General features: G+C 40.5%; 2 protein-coding genes across 2 annotated transcripts; one reads left to right on the top strand and one right to left on the bottom strand.

Annotated features, from left to right (window-relative positions):
• The first annotated feature begins 10,980 nt into the window (after positions 1-10,980).
• Positions 10,981-14,138, top strand: bcl2l16 (BCL2 like 16). Its single transcript, XM_008277005.1, has 3 exons — positions 10,981-11,087; positions 11,235-11,781; positions 13,239-14,138. The coding sequence occupies exons 2-3, from the start codon at positions 11,299-11,301 to the stop codon at positions 13,365-13,367; spliced, it is 612 nt and encodes a 203-aa protein (XP_008275227.1). The 5' UTR covers positions 10,981-11,087; positions 11,235-11,298; the 3' UTR covers positions 13,368-14,138.
• Positions 14,021-16,616, bottom strand: LOC103353845 (tubulin beta-1 chain). The gene is made up of 4 exons (XM_008277006.1): positions 16,483-16,616; positions 15,486-15,594; positions 15,270-15,380; positions 14,021-15,186 (listed from the first exon to the last, which is right to left on the bottom strand). The coding sequence occupies exons 1-4, from the start codon at positions 16,537-16,539 to the stop codon at positions 14,126-14,128; spliced, it is 1,338 nt and encodes a 445-aa protein (XP_008275228.1). The 5' UTR covers positions 16,540-16,616; the 3' UTR covers positions 14,021-14,125.
• Between the last annotated feature and the right edge of the window lie 1,086 nt (positions 16,617-17,702).

The raw sequence follows: 17,702 nt of genomic DNA, 5'->3' as shown, positions 1-17,702 counted from the left end.
CGAGGTGGGGTTAGATGGCAGCTCAGCTGACTTTAATGGTACAGACACTGAAACAGAAGATAGTAAACAAAGGTTATACAGTCATAATATCCATCCATTATCTATACACCGCTTAATCCTCACTAGGGTCGCGGGGGGGCTGGAGTCTATCCCAGCTGAGTTAGGGTGAAGGCAGGGGACACCCTGGACAGGTCGCCAGTCCATCGCAGGGCCACACTTAGAGACAGACAACCAAGCACACTCACATTCACACCTACGGACAATTTACAATCACCAATTAACCTCAACATGTTTTTGGACTGTGTGGAAGGAACCCGGAGAACCCGGAGAGAACCCACGCTGCACGGGGAGAACATGCAAACTCCACGCAGAAAGGGGCTCCAGCCCCCCCCCCGCGCGACACTAGTGAGGATTAAGCGGTGTATAGATAATGGATGAATGTAAGCTTTTGAAACTGAATTCTGTTGCTGTGAAACTGTATTTGATGCTGAACTGAAAATTCAGCTCTCTACATCAGATTTCCCAAATTAAATTTGGTTCTTGAAACTTAAATCTGATTCTGACACACTGTTCCACACATCTCGGCCACTGAGGAAGAGTAATGGATCACAGATCCACATAGTCGATCACCTGATCAGCAGCTGCAGCATATAAACACAGAGGAGGTCGCGTCCTCCTGCTGTACAGAGTGAAGATTTCCTGGATACAGTCGCTGCTGGTGAAGTCGTGGAATGAAGGTATGTGACATGGACTGAAGCAGCTTTACAGTTTTTAAGGTAAGTTAAGTTTGTGTTTTGTAAACCAATTAACTTAGATGATACAAAGCATCTGAATTATCTGTATCTGTCGAAAGAAATGTTCTGCTGAGCTTGGACTGGAACTAAAAACCAGAATTATAGTCCAGACATTAGTTCTGCATCACTGACTGAACGATTTTAGGAAGAGAGGTAAACTACTGAAGCTGTTCTGATGAGAAACAGTCAAAGACATGTCACCTGACCTGTTCAGTCCTTGTAATTAGATTACTGGGTGTTACACAGGAAGAACAAAAGGCCTGACTTTCCTTCAGCTCCCTGTAAAGGGCTGAATTATCCAGTATTAGGAAAAAATCTGAATCAGCTTCACTGGCAGTATGTAAACACATACAAAGAATTTTACAGTGTTTTTTCTCCTATCTTTCAAAGTACTTAAGCAAGGACATCAGGAAGAAATCAGTATATAACAATACTCTGTGGTGGCACTGACAAATTATATTGGCTATACCAATTCACCAGAGCAGTGCAGGGATGTGTTAAGTAAATATGATTTAAACATCTGTCTTTATTCTACATTTACTGCTACCTGTTGAAACCTACCTCTTTTGTCCTAAACTGATGGTGCTCAACTTGAACAGACACACAACAAATCCTTTAATTTCCAAGCTGAAACCACATAATGTTTAGAATGTGCACTTTTAAAATGTGCAGCAATTAAGATGTGAGGTGAGCAACTGAAACTGTTTTTATGAGTTAGTATATATGAAGGGATGTTACACATTGTTAGATTTTTGTTATCCTCACTTCAGGAAAGAAATGGCAACAAAGTTTACCATCTTTCACAGAGGCTGACAGCAACAATAAATATTATAGAAATATCAAATCTGCCTATGGTGATGTCAACATAAAAAAATCATTTGTGATTGATATAATCTGAAGATTTTAACATTAAGTTACAACAAAACAAATGCATTTCTTATATCCTTTTGGGTCAACTGATAGAAAGTGTTGAAAACAGAAACTGTGCTTGTCACCAAACTGAGTGATGGTTTATCCCAATAAGTGTACAGGGCAGGATATCCTATATTTACATTATTACTGATTCAGCACTGACTCATCATTTCCAAATGTAATGTATTATTTTCTTACTAAAACTATTGCAGGTTTCACTCACAATACCCAGTGTAGCATTTTAGAATTTTAGGCACTTGTTTTCATCAGTCGTTCAAACACTACAGAAATATACTCCAATATCTAGATAAAGAACTGCAGTAAAAGCAGTTGACTTCTAAACATAGGGTGAGTCCTCCATGTTGTCACTGGATAGTTTTGAGGTCTGAACCTGAGGGCAGATTCTGTATTCACAGAAATAAAATAAAATGAAACAAAATAACATTAAAAAAAATTTAATTTTTTTTTTAAAAAGTTCCAGTTAATTGTGAAGTTTCTGTCTCAAAACCTGAGGTGAGATCTGCCCTGCTACTCCAGAGCTCCTAAAAAAAACTCCAGCTTCTTCTACATTCTTTCAAATTCAATTACATTTTTATTAACCTTCACCTAAATTTTGATCTGTGAAAAAGTGTAAAAGTTAACTACTTGTGATAAACAACTACAATAAAGTGAGACGCAGCTTTATGTACTGGTGCTTTAAACAAACACACAGAGGGTAAAAATGTCTTGCCACTACCTAATTAAATTCCTATTTAACTCAGGTCCTTTGGCAAAACAAGTCTACTGCAATAATAGTTCACAAATAACCTCCTGATCTGAAGACTGTAGAACTCCCGTTGTGGATAATTCAGAAAACTGTTACATGATCTCGTCATGAATGGGGCACAATGATTACTTTTTGGCAGCAGCGTTGGCTGTGATGTAACTGATGCCACGTCCTGGAACAGGCAATGTGAATCTAGAAGCATAAATCAGTGTGGTTGTGTTGACAGTTTGCAGATCAGGCCTGGAAGAAAATGTGATACTTCAGTATACAGTAAACTGTTAAAAAGAGCTTTGGGTGTTCAGACTTATAGACTATGACGTTTAGTCTAACTTTAAAATAATGTTTTTATATTCATTTGTCCAACTCTGGATTCTGTTCTCAGTCTTCTATATAGAAGATATGGGCTATGTTTTTTTCCCCCACAGATATAATTTTGTGAACTAGGTTTAGCTATAACACTATATAGTGTCATCTTATGATACTTTAAACTGTCTTGTAACTTGGGAATTAAAAAAAACAAAACAAAACAAAACAAAAAACAATCAAAAACTGTCAATATCAAAGTAGAATTTATAAAATAAGATGCGGCAGAAACCAAAATAATTATTAAATTGACAGAAATTCATAAAAAGTACATTCTAAACATAGTTTGGTTTGGGATTTTAATCAAATCATTTGTTGCTTTTACATATCATTTGAGATGATCAGATGAGGGAAACAGGTTCAACAGCTAGTAGTAAACACAAAATAAAGATTTGTAACTCATATTGACTGGTGAATTGATATAACTGGTAATCTGTAAATGCTGCTGCAGAATATAGTAATTAAGTTCAGAGTCCTCTGTGCAGTTTCTGTTTGGTTAATACTGTGTTCTACCAGGAACATTGGCTCAGGGATTTTAGTTATTTTTTTAAATAGTAGCAAGGTGATGGATTCAGATGTGACTGTCTGTCTGGACTGTGGGAGGAAGCCAGAGAACCTGGAGAGAACCCACGCTGCACAGGGAGAACCTTGCAGAACCTGAACCACTGTGTATATTTTATATCACAAACCTGTTTTTATTTATCTGTCATCTCTCTTTCATTAGACTGTTGTCCTTCTGTATTTAATGGTAATAATTGTGTTTTGCACTAAACTCTGGTTCACTTTCAACATGCTGTTTTACACATATCTATAGCTGTACATGTAGTTCAATCCCTGTAGATCGTGTTTAAATGCATGTGTTTTACTCTAAGTACTTTGAGAGCAAAGAAAACACTGCAGTCAAATTCCTTGTTTGTAGTCACATATTTGGTCAATAAAACTGATTCTGATTCTTCCTGATACTCAATAATTCAGCCCTTTAGAGGAAGCTGAAGAAAAGTTCAGCCTTTTGTTCTGACAGTATAATACCCAGTAATCAGATTACAGTAACATTTGACAGTTTCTCATCACAATAGTTTCAGTAATTCACCTCTCTTTCTAAAATCCTTCAGTCTGTGATGCAGAACTAATGTCTGGACCACAGTTCTGGTTTCAAATTCCAGTCCAAGCTCAGCAGAACATTTCATTAGATAGAATGTGATCACTCAGATGCTTAGTATCATCTAAGATAATAAAAAACACCCAAGCTGCTGATCTCCTGCTTGTTTTCATGTAACTCACGTTAGACTGTTGTAGTCTTATTTAGATAATACCTGGTTGGTTTACAAAACACAAACTTGACTTATCTTAAAAACTGTAAAGCTGCTTCAGTCCATGTCACATACCTTCAGACCACGACTTCACCAGCAGCGACTGTATCCAGGAAATCTTCACTCTGTACAGCAGGAGGACGCGACCTCCTCTGTGTTTATACCGTTTATTTGACCTTAAAGGACTGCACTGCACATCATTTGCTATGCTCAAGCTCTCACCTACTGTCCTTATATCAAAAACTCAAGCTACCTTCACACAAACAGACAGTTTACATTTACTGACTTTCAGACAGAACTACAACATATTCAATTGCAGCTTCAACAACATTTTCTTGAAGTCAAATGGCTTTGGTGTTCTATAAATATCTGTTTCACTGGTTGCTTCTTGTGTAAGTTTGAATTCCTGAAATGTTAAAGAGGAAAAGAGGTTGTTTATTTCTTGTTACTGTACAACAGACTCTGCAATTAATGAGAGACATTTGAAAGTAGACCAGCTTTAATGTAGGGAAAAAAGTGTTTATGCATCAGAAGAAGGGAATAATACCACTTAACAATAGCCATCTCTGCAGATACAGCTGCTATCTAAAAAGCTTGCACGGTGTAGCAGAGGGTAAATGGGAGCTGGAGTGTCTGGTGTGAATCGATAAAAGCCATCAAACACCTGAGGGGTCCCCCAATTTTCCCACAAACCACTCCACCCCCTGGGCAGGGGGGAAACAATGGTGAGGCATCAATACCTGCAATTGGGAGAAGGTAGGGCAGGAGACAGCGGGCAAACCACACAAGTGGGTCACCTCTCCTCCAGACAGCAAATGGGCGCGCAATCGTTTGCATCAATTCAGTCCAGTGGGAGATGGAGGACAGGATGGGGAAGGGGTGCCATTAGGAGTGTATTGGTATAGAAGGTGGACGTCGGGGAGGAAGAAGGGGTGTGGAGGTTTTTAAAGCAGGTAGAGATGGAGACACAGGGGGATATAGGTGTTTTCAATTATCCACAAATTCATAGCAATTTCCTCTTCTTTCTGACCACACCTCCCACTGCGAGACTGATGGGAGTTCTGAACAAAGAGGCGTAGAGATCACGATTGTTTGACTGCAGGTTGGTGGGGAGGAGCAGGAGGAGGTCGGTTTTCATCCGTCGGCTTTGTTCAACCTTTCTTTGTCACCTTGCAGCTTTTATTGGAGCTTCTTCTTTCTCTCTTTTTTTTTTTGCAGTGGGTAGGAACTTCAAAGTGCATTTCAACTTCTGTGTAGATGTTGATAAACCACTTCCTGAGAGAGAGAGAGATACTCTTGTGCTGCTTAAAGATAACAGGCAAACACACGCATACACACACACACACACACACTCACACACACACAAACTGCATTGTTCCACTGAGCAGGACAAGACTGCACTGTTTGTGCTTTGCAAAGTGAATGAATTTGCTCTTTGGCAATTGCACATCTCATCTTACTTATCACTCTAGCCTTCAGTTAAAACTCCTCTGCAGCTCTGTATCAGGAGTGCATTTGTGTGTGTGTGTGTGTGTGTGTGTGTGTGTGTGTGTGTGTGTGTGTGTGTGTGTGTGTGTGTGTGTGTTATGCTTTAAGTTAAATATCAGAAACAGAATCCTTGTATTCATTAGGAACAGAGGGCTGTGAACCATGGTAATGCTGTTTATCTGCATGGGCCTGTCCTTATCAACTCAATCCTTAATTCAAGGTTAAAGCTATCTGTTCAACTATTCTTGGTAATACGCTGTAGTTATTTTATTTTTCCCTCTGCTCAATTTATTTAAACCATAAGAAGAACAACATGTATCAAACAGTCATTGTTTTGGACACCGACTCCTACCATTTGCTTATGCAGACAAGACTGGCATGTAGAAGTACCCATGAAAACTCAAATACAGTTTCATAAGCTTATTATGTAACCCTCAGTTGATTAAAAAGTTAGGTTTTTTAGGTGCTTATAAAGCTTATAATATATGTACAATTTAAATTACATAAGGTAAATACATGTAAGATTTTTATGTTGTGGGTGTCCTGAGCAGAACAAGAACATTTTTTTTGTTCAGCACTTGGTACTGCTTGTATCTCCATAGTAGTTCTTCATTGTAGGCTTCATTCCTATAGTCCTAAAAAGTCTGTACAAGAGCTTCAACTAAATCTGCAACTAAACCCAAATCATACACACTTTAACACATGAAAACATGTACAAACACATTCTTTATTTATGTGTAAAATATATGCATCAAATGAAGTTTTCTGTACACTTTTTAAAGACCATTACACTATAAAATCAGGGTAATCATAATCTGGTTGGTCAGAATTACTTGGTTGTATGTGGTTGAATGAGGGGTGGTTGTGCTGTTAAAATTCATCTTTATGGGACCAACAGCTGTAGAAAAATGGTTCTGTGATCAAGTTCTGCCAGATAATGTGTAGTTACTACATATAACTATTAATAACATGTAAAAACACATTATTTGCTTCTAAAAGCAAAGGTCTATGTGACGATAATACGAAATCTTTGAATTGCAACAAAATCAGTGTAAACATTTTGTGGTTGATCAGAACTACCTCTTTGTCTGTGGCTGTATGGAGGGTGTTTGTGCTGTGGAAACAACAGTTGTAGAGAAATGGCTCTACAAAAAATTTCTGCCAAAAGAAGAATAGTAGTTACTGCATGTAACTCTCTTTCTATGTGTAGTTGTGTGCCAGGCACACAACCAGCACACCAAACATGGTAAACATACTTGCTCCTCACCAGCATGTACAGGAGCATGTTAGCATGCTCTTGTTTAGTATTTAAGTTGAAAAACACTCCTTACCAGTACACTGGATCTGTAGCCAGATCGAAAACCTTTCAACTGGAGGCAGGAAGTGTTCCCTGCTTACAGACGTTGCCACAGGAGCATATGAGAGGCCTGATAGGAGCCTCTATCTACCATGTCACTTCCTCTGTTCCTGGTTCAGCAATGAGGAACAATGAGGTAGCCATTTTACACACTCACCCGGATTGTACATCTGGTGTGTGTGTGTGGGCATGCGTGTGTGTGTGTGTGTGTGTGTATGTGTGTGTGCACGTGCAAGAGGGTTGGGGTTATTTCTGGATGATTAGCTTTATCTTGCACATTCACAATGTATGCTCTGCCAGATGGTCAGAGAACATAGAGCTGCTAATGGTATCACTTGATCATGTCTTTGTTCCATTATAAATCAGTATATTAATGATGAATATAAATGCTATACACTAAGCATTTGATTGATCCTCTTGTGGTGCATAAAGCCATTTTGTAAAAGCGGAGCAAACACTTAAAGGACAATGTAGATTTAGCCATGCGTGCCTGAGTGTTAGTCTGTGGGAGACCTCTCACAGGGAATCACCCGCCATTTAAAAACATTTACTTGAATCTAGTTGGAATGACTCTCCATGATTGCATTTTTTTTTAACATTATATTGGAAATAAGCATGCTGCAGAATGTGTGGGAATAGTTCAATTGCCTGCACATGTGAGACAGCACTCAAAATGCTTTTATTTTAATTTTCATCGTAAACAAGTGGGTATGAGTTCAAATCAATGAATCTGAGCTATCAAATTACACACACACACAGACACACACACACACGCACACAATGGTAAATGAGAGGATGTGTGTCTCTAGTGCTCCCATGTGGTGAAATACATGTCTTGCAGCACTTTGTAAGCGTCAATGATAGAAAGACGACAGTTCTCATCCAGATTCTGAGATATCCTGCCTCCACCTTCATAACCCTAATACATCAGAAGTTAATGGGCCTTTGTTTTTACCACACAGCACTGAAAAATTATTTTGGCGTGCTACTGTGAATTATACCTGTCCACACAAGGAACAGGTAGCAAGAAAGAAAATGTTCTATAAATCAGGCTGTGAATGATATATGAACAACATCCTCTGTAAACACCTTCAGAATATAGACAGGAATAAAGCTGGGACCTGGTAAGTGGTACTAAAATGAAGATTTTGACAGGGATTAGGTGAAAAATATCATTTTGCTAAATTCCCTTCGTTTCTATTTGGAAACCACTATTTACAGGTAAAAATTGTAACGAATAGATATCACTGTGAAACCTCCCCTGTTAATTACTTACATTTGTGTATAGTACAACATGCACAGTACACATAACATTAATCGTGTATCACCACTGTACTCTGAATTGGCCACCAGGCGTCAGAGCGACCACAGAGCCACCACACCAGCCTCCACCAGTGGTAAATGTCTTGTCCCACAATGCAAGACTTCATTCTGTCAGTCTGCTCTGTGTGTAAAGGGGGCAAAACTTTGGAACTGTCTACACTAATCTAAAACTAGAGAGTAACAGTAATGTTTTTAACAAAGGACTCAAACAATGGCTAAAATCAAAACAACAGTGCTCACATGAATAGTTTTAACCGGTTGATTGCTTGACCATGTTGCCTTTGCTTTGTAACTTATATATGTTTAACCTGAAAAACTGCCTCTCTTTTACTGTTGTAATGTTATTGTACACTGTGTTTTTTAAAGAAAACTTTTATTACTTTAATCATTTCAAAAGCCTCCTGTGGACAAGTGTTGTGAATTAGCACATGTGTTAAAACACTCAAACAATGCATCTGGTCTGTCCAATGTAATTGTGATGTCCACATCAAATAAACAATGAAAAAAAATAAAATAAAAAATAACCACAAAGTGATGTGTATTTTGAATTTTTTTTCTTTTGTTTGTTTGTTTTTTTTACTAGTCTGACAGACAACATGTTATAGAAGCAAAATGTTTGCATTTTGAACACCATTCAACATTTTAGATTTATGATACAACATGTCAGAATATCAAATATTAATAAAGACAATGATCATGATTGTGAATAATGTGGTTTTAGTTGAAATTTGAATAACTGTCTCCTGTAGTAAAGGAAAACTATCTAAGAATAAGTAAACCTATAGTGTGAGTCCTATGCTTTCCAGTTTGCATTAGTCGGGAGTTTAAAACTAAATGTTGACTAAGAAACTAGATAATCATTGTGTTGTTTTAAAATTTTGTGAGATGTGCCATCAGGCCCATATAATTTGTGGACTGGTCCCCACAGAGATCATTACTGTAAGTTAATATTAAGAAAAAAACTGGGATAGTTTGCTCCCCTACAAACTCTATATGGCTCAGTATAAGCTTGGCATTGGTGGACAAAATATTCAGATCCTTCAGTAAAATTAATATACATGCATATGTGTAAGCAGATTTGAAGTGTTGCAGATGGTCAAAGCGAAGTTAATTTTAGCTGCTTTATACACCATGAAGTGATTCAGTCTGTAACAAGTAGCATGGCGTGATAATAGTGAAGTACAAGTTCAAGGACCTACAATTGTTCTTAAGTACAGTGCTTCCACCCTTCTCATCGGCCATTACTACAGCAAAGGGATCATTTTGCATTAAACTCACAAATGCAAATTAAAAATATAGTCACAAGGAGCATTTTGCAGGTTCAGACCTGAAAAGGGGGGGGGCTCAAACCCCCAAATGAAATCACAAATGAACCCAACCATCCATCCATCCATCCATTATCTATACACCGCTTAATTCTCACTAGGGTTGTGGTGGGCTGGAGTCTGTCCCACCTGACTTAGGGCGAAGGCAGGGGACACCCTGGACAGGTCACCAGTCTATCACAGGGCTACACTTAGAGACAGACAACCAAGCACACTCACATTCACACCTACTGACAATTTAGAATCACCAGTTAATCTCAGCATGTTTGTGGACTGCGGGAGGAAGCCGGAGAACCCAGAGAGAACCCACGCTGCATGAGGAGAACATGCAAACTCCACGCAGAAAGATCCTGGGTGTTCTAACAGGGACGTGAACCAGGGATCTTTTAGCTGCGAAGCAACGGTGCTAACCACCAAGCAGCCCCAAGTGAAATTCAACAAAATGTCCATGTAGTAAGTAGCATCTGACCTTATATTCCATATGTATTTTTTGACCGAAGTTGTCCATATAAAGTAGAATTATATAGCTCAGTCCTACAATGCTATATACCAAATTCGTTGTTAATACAGAAAAATACACTAGATATGTTTCACTTTCCTGTAATCTACACAATCTACACTGTGCAAATTAGCAACAAATTTACCATGATGGTTTTTGATGTCCATGAGGACTTTTGTAGAGTAAATAGAAATGTAGAGGCGAGTCCATTTTAAAGCCAGTTGGATTTATGGTGAGAGGGACATGGCCTTTCTAAAGCAGCATTTCTGGCCCTAATTGCAGCTCTCCCGTTTGGCTGATTGGACTCATGTTTCATGGGAATCATTTGCACATCATTTCCAGTTACTGGCCTAAGTTTTGTGTTTCTAGCTCAATCCAGTTCCTGGTCAATTTGAGTCCCGCTGTAAGTAGGAAGGTAATAATAATAAACCTCACATCGCGGTTTAAAGTGAAATTCAGTCACCATAATGGTCATATGTAAAGAAACATTAAAGGTTTATAAAAAAGCTTTTTAATGTAGCAACGTCACCAGACCAAAAGTTTCATATTCTCTGCAACAAATCCTGATGATATGCAAAGTGACAAACTTCTCTACCTCTTTGAAAGCTGTAACCCATCAGCAGCATTGTCTCTAATTAATTGTCCCTGTACTGCAAAGCTAACCTGTTTCTCTTCGGTCTGCAGATCCTCTGTGCTCTTTATTTAGCCTTGTGGCTTGTGTTGGAATGGGGACGTGTGTGCAGATGGCTATGATTGTGCATACGATCAGTGTCAGTTTTCCAACAAGGGCTCTATATTTAGCTGATGAGGGGACTGGGTGACTCGGTCTGACTGCAACACATACAGACACACACTCCTCTGGACCACAACACTCCTTTACCTGCTCCCTGTTTTTGTACATCTAGTGTGTGTGTACCCTCGTACCACTTGTCTTTCTTACTAAAGATGAGGTGAGTTATAGATACTTTATTTTCTCAAATTACAGTACAAGTGTTACACAGTACTGGTGCTTATTTCCTCTTCTCTACAAATTTCACACTAACAGCATCATGGCAGACAGGTGGGACTGATAATGGTTTTGCTGCTTGGTTTTTCAGCTGTTATCTCTGGCCCGATGAGACTACAGCTCGGTGATTAGTGAAGTAGCAGTCAGAGGCACCCATGTGTCAACTGGAGGTGCCAGAGGCCAGACTGGGCCTGAACAGTCCTGACCCGCTGGTAAGAGAGGCTTTTCTGATGGCCCATGACTACATAGACTATGTAACCAGAGGGGGTGCTGATGGCACCATGGGTCCTGCCCCTACACCCTGCACAGCAGCCCTGCGCCACGCCGGCGATGAGCTCCTCACGCGCTTTCCCATCTTCTTCAGACGCTGGCCTCGCGTCTTTCAAGATGTGACAGAGAACACTGCCTGTCCCATGCTCATGAGCATCCTGGATGAGCACTTCTTTCCCCCCGTCCCTGCGGGACGACGCAGGGACCTGGCCTGGAGTGCAGTGCTGTCAGTGTATGTGCTGGCTGGCCAGATGGCTCTGCACTGCCATGAGAGGGGCATGTTGGTGGTCCTGCCCCAGCTGAAGGAATGTGTGGGGGCCTATGTGGACAGGGTCATCTGCCCTGAGATACGAGACAGGGGAGGATGGGTAAGTAATATCTACATCTACAGAGAGGGCCAGTTATCCTTTATATAATATCTAGCTACGACCAGCAGTCGCATGACAATAATCTTTTAGCTGAACTTGGTTGAACTGCAGGCCGTGTCTTTGTAGAATATATAGGAGACAAGTGTGGAACCAATTAAAATTTATCAGCAACATGTAGAATTGCCATTTTTCTTGAGTGTTGGTAATACTGGAAAAATGTTGACAAGTTGATTCCTAGTGTTTTTTATGATTTGTGGTACTATAAATACAGCACAGACAACAATTCTGAATTCTCTCTGCTTGCAGCCATGGTTGTGCTGTTTCCACTGAAGTGCAGGACTTTGTATTGCAGAGAAAAATAAGCCCACAGTGAGAAAAATGTGACATAAGTTAGGACTGTTCAGAAAGGACTTATTGTTTATTTAAACAACTTTAAATAACCAATTACCACCACAAATTACTGATTTTTAATAGCTCAAATCCATACAACCTTGCTCTGTCATGACTAACAACAAGAATTATTCAGTGATTTGTTATTGGATGTAATGAAAGTCTGAGACATGGAGGCAGACTCCAATAAAAAGACCACTTTAAACTGAAGCATGATGGTGCTACTTTATAGCGTCTTTCACTTTTACATGGCTCAAAGCTACTTCTTCTAAACTCCATGAAATGTTTGTTCACCTGTACGTGCATGTGTTTCCAGTCTGTGTAGTGCTCTCTGCGATTAGTGAATAGACTTTGTTATGTAAAATTAGAGAAATGACCTTTGAAACACCAGTCCTGCCCACTAGAACCAATTATTTTAGATAAATTCAGAGTTTGGAAAGCTAAGAGTTGCACACAGAATTCCATTTCACATATTTGCTCTGTTAGATCCCCTCAAATGTGGACATTTTGTTACTTCCCATGCAATGTTGTCAGAACTGGATTAACTTGCCAGGGCAGACCTGGGGCAGAATTTAGCTATGACACTCTACTAAAACCCCTTTCGTTCCATTTCTGTGCCTTGTGATTGCCCCCTTTGAGCACGGCACACACTGCAGCTTCATCATATTTACACAGGGAAAGAGTATGTGGTAATGTGATTAGGACATACAATATTTAGGAAATGCACTGTTCAAGCATATCATTAAGGATGGATAGGTAGGCTCCTGAGATTTAAGTTCATATTATGCTTAGTTATGCATAAATTGGAACCAACCTTTAAGTTTTACAAATAAACTAAATGCTGTTGAGACCCTTGTTCACTATTTGTAAATTGTCTGTCCAAATTGCCAACTTAACTGGTTGCTCATTCAGCTGTGCAACTTGTACATCAACATCCAATTTCAGACACGATGACACAAAATTTTGGTTGAGAGTAGCTTTTACAAGCCAAGTTGTGTCAGAAATGTTACATTCAGACTTGCCATTTCATCTTAAACTTAAAAACTATACTTTTGTGTTTCTGACAGAGTGGTTTTGTATCACGCTTTGGACAGAAGCAGGACTTGGAAGGCCAGTTGAAGAAAGCCTGTTGGTGGACACTGCTGGCACTGGCCATAGGCATCCTCACCTACTTCTTGTTGAAAAGAATGGCTTAGTCAATACTGCCACCTAGTGACTACAGGCAGAAACTCTGCAAGAGTGGGCTGCCATAGGAAAAATGCTGGAATAGAGTCGACCTCTATAGAAACTGTACATCAGTATTGCTCACGTATCACATACAACTTGTAATTCACATCTGTTCTGGAGGTCAGATGTACAAACTTGTGATGTATTTAAGCCATTCCAGGTCACATGCTGGTGAAAACCGAAAGCTAACAATGTTGTTTGTGCAGCAGTATGTGAACTTTGATCAGGTATTATAAATTAATCTTTGCCATTGTAAGCTGCGCACCAAGGTTACATGTAGTCAGTGGAAAGTACCTAGTAGATCAGGCTTAAGCGCACTAAACTTTATGGTTCATTGAAGCTTTTGAGGTGCTCAGTTTGCTGTATATGGCCCTATAGGCACATCAGGTTTAACAGTTGTCATTTTGAACTTATTCAAGAGGACTACACAAGAAATGCTATGTTAAGCAGGATACTTCTGCAGCATTTATTCCAAGCAATGACTCTTTCAGTAGAAGTGTTGTTACAGCTACACTTTATGTACAGTGTAGTAGAGCACTCAAAATTATACCACTTTACTTAAAACATGATTCTAAGTTAATTTAAGAGGATATAAAATCATTAAAAACACAACAAACTTCAGTTATGCTGTGGAACTTTTATTCAGAACACAGAAAACTTGACGACGAGGGGTTACAAATGGAAAAACTGAACAGTGGAACTTTGGAAGAACAATTAAACAATAAATTTAGGCCAGGTCATCATCAGCCTCCTCCTCAAACTCTCCCTCTTCCTCAGCAGTGGCATCCTGGTACTGTTGGTACTCAGACACCAGGTCGTTCATGTTGCTCTCAGCCTCAGTGAACTCCATCTCATCCATACCCTCACCAGTGTACCAGTGGAGGAAAGCTTTGCGCCTGAACATAGCAGTGAACTGCTCTGAGATGCGCTTGAACAGCTCCTGGATTGCAGTGCTGTTGCCGATGAAGGTGGCAGCCATCTTGAGGCCACGAGGAGGAATGTCACAGACGGCGGTCTTGACATTGTTGGGGATCCATTCAACAAAGTAGCTGCTGTTCTTGTTCTGCACATTCAGCATCTGCTCATCCACCTCCTTCATGGACATGCGGCCACGGAAGATGGCAGCCACCGTCAGGTAGCGGCCATGACGTGGATCACAGGCAGCCATCATGTTCTTGGCGTCAAACATCTGCTGGGTGAGTTCTGGCACAGTAAGTGATCTGTACTGTTGGCTGCCTCTGCTTGTGAGGGGGGCAAACCCTGGCATGAAGAAGTGCAGACGAGGGAATGGCACCATGTTTACAGCCAGCTTGCGCAGGTCAGCATTGAGCTGCCCAGGGAACCTGAGGCAGGTGGTGACACCGCTCATGGTTGCAGACACCAAGTGGTTGAGGTCACCGTATGAGGGGGTTGTAAGTTTGAGGGTGCGGAAACAGATGTCGTAGAGGGCCTCATTGTCAATGCAATAGGTCTCATCTGTGTTTTCGACCAGCTGATGGACTGATAGCGTAGCATTGTAGGGCTCAACAACTGTGTCTGACACTTTTGGGGAAGGCACCACGCTGAAGGTGTTCATGATGCGGTCGGGGTATTCTTCACGGATCTTGCTGATGAGCAGGGTACCCATACCAGAGCCTGTACCACCACCCAGAGAATGTGTGAGCTGGAAGCCTTGCAGGCAGTCACAGCTCTCTGCCTCCTTCCTCACCACATCCAGGACAGAGTCCACCAGCTCTGCACCCTCTGTGTAGTGGCCCTTGGCCCAGTTGTTGCCAGCACCACTCTGGCCTGGAAAACAAGAATCCAGATTCAATTTCACCATACATAAGATTTTTTCCCTCTTTAATCTGCACATAAGAAAAATAACTCACCAAAAACAAAGTTGTCTGGCCTGAAGACCTGGCCGAAAGGTCCGGACCTCACAGAGTCCATAGTGCCTGGCTCCAAATCCACGAGCACAGCGCGGGGCACGTACTTACCACCTACAAAAAGCAGGCAATAGGTAAGGAAAAAATAAAAAAATAAAATTCAAGAAGGAGGGGGGAGCAATAAAGTCTGAGTTTTCCAGTATAAAGTGTTTTACTTACCAGAGGCTTCATTGTAATAGACATTGATCCTGTCCAGCTGCAGGTCACTGTCACCATGGTAAGTACCAGTTGGGTCAATACCATGCTCATCACTGATCACCTCCCAAAACTGTAAAACACAAATTATACAAACCTTTGTTAGCTCTAAAGAGAAATAGACTAGGTAATATTAAGAGTATAGTCTTTCAATGTGCCCGGTCCTAGTTTATGTATCAGTTGGTTTATAAATAGCATTTAAAATAAAGTCAGTTGACTTAATTTCCCGCCGTGCTGCTATAGGCGCGCGCGCCCTCACCCCCTATTGGCTGCAGTGGTTATGAATTTGAAAATTCTTTACTACGTCACTAACCGCCTTGTCCAGACAGAAGCCGGGCGCCGCTCAATAAGCGCTGCCAAGTAGGCCTCAATGAACCGGGAACAGCGTTACAAAATCTGCATACAATTACCGTTAACGACGATAAAAAAAACAAAAAAAAAAAACGTTTCACCCATAGACAGCCTAACACATCGACAATTTACCACTGCATTGCCAGGGTTTCTTTTGAGTCTTTTTTTTAGCCAATAAGTCAAGTTACTTCCTTTTGTCGCATTGCTGGGTATTCATCTGGCGAAAGAACAATGCTGATTTTTAGCCAAAGCTAGTTTGCCACTATATATACAAACACATGTTCCCGAATGTTATCTTTGCTTTAATATCAAAGAGTTTTTTTTTAAAATTACTACAAAGACTAGGCTAAATTACAAGGACATAAAATTAAACATGCCCATTTTGTTTTAATAGTTTTTATTCGCTTATACATCGGCATAATCCGCATGTATAAACGTCTTTAAAATGTAGCAGCCATTAAAGTAACGGTTCGAATGCAATTTACAAAAGTAGGACACGTTGATATTCCCAGGGTGTGGTTTCTGGGACGACACCGGCCACAAAGAACACGGTGTTTCTTAGTATAACAGCTCAGCTAAGACTTTAAAACACAAACGTAATTCTACCTACCTTGGCACCAATCTGGTTACCGCACTGTCCAGCTTGAAGATGCACGATTTCCCTCATATTTACTGGAGGTAGAACACACACAAATATTCAGACGGCTTAAGCTTTCTTGAAGTGGGTGCGTAACGGCTCAACGCTGTCTTTTATACTGTGACAGGATCCGCCCTTTTCTCCACAGCTCAAATCTCTATTGGCTATTACGTCCGACCACCCTTTACAGACACACGTTTTGACCAATCAGATGTTCAAATACTGATCGGCGATTGGCCCAATCCGTCTGCCAATCACTCTCATCTGAAACGTGTGACTAATGTCAAATCTGTGGACGCTGGCCTACTTCCCTCGTGATGGCGGAATGGAAATGCGACACGAGAGTGATCTTATTCTGCATTTCATAGCCACGCGTTTACACTGTTTAAATAACGAAATGGGTTGAATTGGCGATCAAAAAAAATGTTTGTGTTAATGAACTACACTCGCTGTGTTAATAAAATAGTCTCGCTTCAGTCCACGTGGCTCACAAACAACACAATGGCTCAGTTTCGCAGAAATTTTCCTGGCGGAAGCGGTTGCAGCAGGACTGACTCGCCCCGAATGGCTACAGCAGTGATTTTCAGTCATGTGTTTCTCAGGCCGGGGAGTCTGCAGCTTTTCACTCCACCCGATTACAGCAGTACATTTCTCAGATTATTTCCCCTTTCTGTGGTGCAGTGCGTGGTAATGAGCTGGCGAGTAGGATGAAAAGCTGCATTCTTGTCGTTCATGGTGCTTGGTTGAAACCGTTAGGCATCGTGTGTACAGACACTGTCTTAATAAATGAAGGTGGATTAATGTCAAAGTAAAGAGTACAATCCTCCTCTGTACTGGGAGACATTTACATTTTAACTAAGAACCAGTGAATAGAAGCCTGTATGGTTATCAGCAAGGCAGAAAACCATGAAAGAGCCCTGTACAGTACATCAAACCTAGTCCAAATTTTGTAACGGTCTTTCCTTCCTTTAACCTGTAAGTACGTGTTTTATACATCTGAGATGTTTTTGATTCTAAAAAGCAATTAATGAAAAGATTTAGTTTTAGTGATAAGGTTTAAACAGAATAATGTCCAGAAGCTCGCTCAGACACATGCTGTCGTGTAAGGTTCTGGCCACTAAAGCAGTGTTGTGGAATGAGGACAGATGGCTTTATTAATAGTTAATCTGAAATGCCAGGAGAGAATGTGGCTG

This window comes from Stegastes partitus, unplaced genomic scaffold (assembly GCF_000690725.1).
Source record: "Stegastes partitus isolate 25-593 unplaced genomic scaffold, Stegastes_partitus-1.0.2 Scaffold86, whole genome shotgun sequence".
Taxonomy (NCBI): Eukaryota; Metazoa; Chordata; class Actinopteri; family Pomacentridae; genus Stegastes; species Stegastes partitus.
This window is presented reverse-complemented; position numbering and strand designations above follow the sequence as displayed.

Bases quoted from the DNA above. Each gene is read 5' to 3' on its own strand.
- bcl2l16 (XM_008277005.1), top strand. From the start codon at position 11,299: ATGTGTCAACTGGAGGTGCCAGAGGCCAGACTGGGCCTGAACAGTCCT. The intron at 11,782-13,238 runs GTAAGTAATATC...TGTTTCTGACAG, and splicing joins TACGAGACAGGGGAGGATGG to AGTGGTTTTGTATCACGCTT.
- LOC103353845 (XM_008277006.1), bottom strand. From the start codon at position 16,539: ATGAGGGAAATCGTGCATCTTCAAGCTGGACAGTGCGGTAACCAGATT. The intron at 15,595-16,482 runs GTAGGTAGAATT...TGTGTTTTACAG, and splicing joins GTAACCAGATTGGTGCCAAG to TTTTGGGAGGTGATCAGTGA. The intron at 15,381-15,485 runs GTAAGTAAAACA...TGCTTTTTGTAG, and splicing joins CTATTACAATGAAGCCTCTG to GTGGTAAGTACGTGCCCCGC.